At 45.9% G+C, this 3,563-nt stretch overlaps 1 protein-coding gene across 1 annotated transcript; it reads right to left on the bottom strand.

The window, feature by feature from the left end:
• On the bottom strand, positions 941-3,196 carry LOC105164511. The gene has a single exon (XM_011083164.1). It carries the CDS (start codon positions 3,194-3,196, stop codon positions 941-943), a length of 2,256 nt encoding a protein of 751 aa, XP_011081466.1.

Here is a 3,563-nt window from a genome sequence, read left to right on the forward strand (position 1 = left end):
CAGGGCCGAACTTACTGCGTGCTCAGATACAGCCAGATATAAAAACAAAGTATCCTCCACTCGAGGATTCACCAACAATGGTGGTTTTCTCACGTAATCCTTGAGTTGGTTGAACGCTAGTTCGCATTCATCAGTCCATTCAAAGTTTTTTGGTTTTCTCAATACTTTAAAGAAAGGTAAATTCCTATCTGCGGATTTAGAAATAAATCTACTGAGGGATGCGATCTTACCAGTTAATTTTTGGACGTCTTTTACCGAGCTTGGCGACTTCAACCCGAGGATCGCTGCGATCTTTTCAGGATTTGCTTCAATTCCTCGACTACTCACCATGTAGCCTAAGAACTTCCCTCCTCCAACTCCAAAGGTGCATTTTGTGGGGTTGAGTTTCATTCCATACGCCCTCATTATAGCAAAGGCTGTACCGAGATCGCGCATGTGCATTTCTGGTCGCTGACTTTTGACCAGCATGTCGTCGACATAGACCTCCATTGTTGACCCAATTTGTTTTTCGAACATCTATTCACGAGCCTCTGGTATGTTGCACCTGCATTTTTTAGACCAAACGGCATTACATTATAACAGAATATACCTTGCTCAGTTACGAATGACGTTTTGATGCGATCCTCTTTTGCCATACGGATTTGGTGGTAGCCCTGATACGCGTCCATCATCGAAAACAATTCAAATCCCGCTGTTGCATCAACCAATTGATCTATCCTTGGTAATGGGTATGGGTCTTTTGGGCATGCTTTATTCAAGTCCGTGAAGTCGGTGCACATCCTCCATTTTCCCGATGCCTTCGGTACTACTACGACGTTCGACAACCATTCCGTATAATGGACTTCAGATATATACCCTGCTCCCAGTAGTTTGTCTACCTCTGCTTGGATGATACGGTTCTTTTCGATCCCAAATGCTCTCTTCTTCTGCTGGTTTGTGTTCAGCCGATGATTTCTGGATTGATTCCTTTAAAATCTGATGGACTCCATGCGAACATGTCAAGGTTGCTGCGCAAAAAGGTAATCATCATTGTTTCGAGTTCTCTTTCCAACTTTGAACCTATTTTTGTAGTTTTCGACGCATCCCCTGGAACTAGCTCGATCTCTTTGTGCTCATCGATAGGTGTTATTCTCTCTTCGCTCTTGTTCGCTAGTGATTCTTCAAATTTCCTTTTCCTATCCACCGTCTCTTTCTTCATGGAGAGATTATAGCATCGTCGAGCTTCCTTCTGGTCGCAGGCAACCTCTCCTATTCCGGCAGGGGTGGGAAACTTCATCCTCAGGTGGTATGTAGATACAATGGCCCTGAAACTGTTTAACCCTGGTCTACCCAAAATAACATTATAAGCGAAAGGAGTTTCAACCACGAGAAATTTTACCATTAGTGTTTTCCTCCTCGGTTCGTCACCAATGGAAACGGGTAACTCGATTGTTCCCAATGAATCCACTTCGCCTCCTCCAAAGCCGACCAGTGGTGACCTCACGGGGCCTAGTCTGGTGTCACCTAGGCCCATTTTGGTCAATACTTCTCGGAGGATAATATCCGCCGAGCTCCCATTGTCCACCAGAACTTTATGGACCGTGAAGTTGGCGATGTCCATTTTGATTACCATTGGGTCATTGTCATCTCCCATCTTTTCTTTCACGTCTTGTGCCCCGAAGGTAATGTCCACTTCTGGTGATACGTTCATGATTTGTCTATCGGTGATTATAGCCATCCTTCGTTCGATCTTCTTCCTTGCTCGCTTTGAATACCCTTCGTCAGGTCCTCCAGCTATCGAGTGAATAACACCCTTAACAGGGGCATTTTCGCGAACATTATGCCCTGTACTTATACCATTTCCTGCTCGCCTTTCTCGGCTCCGCGATCTGCTTTTGCGACTTCCATCCTGATAATTTCTTGCTATTAGATCCCTGAAGTACCCCTGGCGGATGAGACGCTCTATCTCGTCTTTAAGTTGGTAGCATTCGTCGGTATCGTGGCCTCGTTTCCGGTGGAATCTGCAATACTTATGTGAATTTTTCCTGGCTGGGGTTACCCTTGTGGGTTTCGGCCATCTGAGCACGTCTTTTCTTTCTAGCATAAGCAGTGCCTTCGCCCTCGTTGTGTTGAGGGGTGTATATTTCTGGTATTTACGCTGGTATTGTTCTCTGTTCCGTTCGTGCCTCGATCGTCGCTCCTCCTTATCATAAATCCTGCGACCTCTACCCTCCTCGGATCTCCATTCGCCATCCTTCAAGGCATTCATTTCTTCTTCGTCTATGTACTTCTGGACCATGTTCATGAGTTGCTCGATATCCGATGGGGGGTCGCGTGCTAATGCAGATGCAAATGCTCCCTTCTTTAACCCATGGATCAGGATGCTTACCATCATGTCGATTCTTAAATCTGGCACTTCCAACGTCCCATTGTTGAAATGTCCCATGAAACTTTTTAGTGCTTCATTGTCTTGTTGTCTGATAGTGAATAGGTGGGTAGTAGACCTTTTTTGCTTCCGTTTGCTGGCGAAGTGGAAAGCAAATTTTTGCGTGAGCTGCTCGTGTGACTCGATGCTCCCCGGAGGTAGAGTGACGAACCATTCTTGGGCTTTACCTGTCAAAGTGGTAACAAATAATTTAGCGTTAATTGGGCCTGGTTGTCCATAAAGGTTCATCACCATATCAAATGCTGCTAGATGTTCTAATGGATCTTTTGTCCCATCATATTTAGTGAGATCTGGCATCCTGAAGTTCGGTGGTACGGTCTCTATTAGAATTTGGTTGCAGAATGGCGAGTTTCTATGTTGAGACACGATCTCTCCCCTTTTTTTTAATTCGTCAATTTGCTTCCCCAGATTGACGATCTGCCTCGATACACTCTCGACCTCCGCACGCGAGATCGCAGGTCCCCTAGTTTGGCTCTTATCTCGACTACTCGAACCCACCTCCGAGGGTAGGCGTTTGTTCTGATCCTTTCTGCCTGTTCCCAGTGTCTTTTCTGGCTCTCTTTCCTCGAATAGCTTCCTTCGCGGACCGCCTCTTTCGACGGGTGTGGTGGTCCTTCGTTCGTATGCCACGATAGCCTTCCTTCCTGCTTCTTCCATCAATTGCTGTAGCTCCAGCTTCGTCAACTGAATGATGGGATCTGTAGTCCCCATCGTTGTATCCAATCCCAGGATATTTCTGCCTGATTCACCTTCCATGTTCTCCAAAACCATTGTTCCCACAGACGGCGCCAAATGAACTGTCCTGAAGACTTCTCTCCGAGACTAGGTCGCGATACGTGACTTCGATCCCCGCTTTGAGCTTCGAGACAATTCCTGAGAACACAGAAAACGGGTTAAGCCAGTCGGGAGGTTTCCCGACTAAGGCTCTCCGACGCTCAAGTCAGTATGTTTAGCCTGAGAAGAATGTCAAGAGTAATTTAGTTCAGAAGAGAATTAATCGTTACCCGGCTAAGAGCCTCTTCCCTGTTTTAAGTATGATCCAGTCCATGGTTAGAATCGAGTAAGTGCGGATAAATGGCAATCTTGCTTAAATTTCGCACCCCAAATTATAGCTTAATTGGATACTCCCATGATTATA

Source organism: Sesamum indicum, linkage group LG6 (genome assembly GCF_000512975.1).
Source record: "Sesamum indicum cultivar Zhongzhi No. 13 linkage group LG6, S_indicum_v1.0, whole genome shotgun sequence".
In the NCBI taxonomy this organism is placed as follows: domain Eukaryota; kingdom Viridiplantae; phylum Streptophyta; class Magnoliopsida; order Lamiales; family Pedaliaceae; genus Sesamum; species Sesamum indicum.

What these genes read in the sequence shown, in the direction of transcription:
- LOC105164511 (XM_011083164.1), bottom strand. Translation starts at nt 3,196, where the DNA reads ATGGTTTTGGAGAACATGGAAGGTGAATCAGGCAGAAATATCCTGGGA.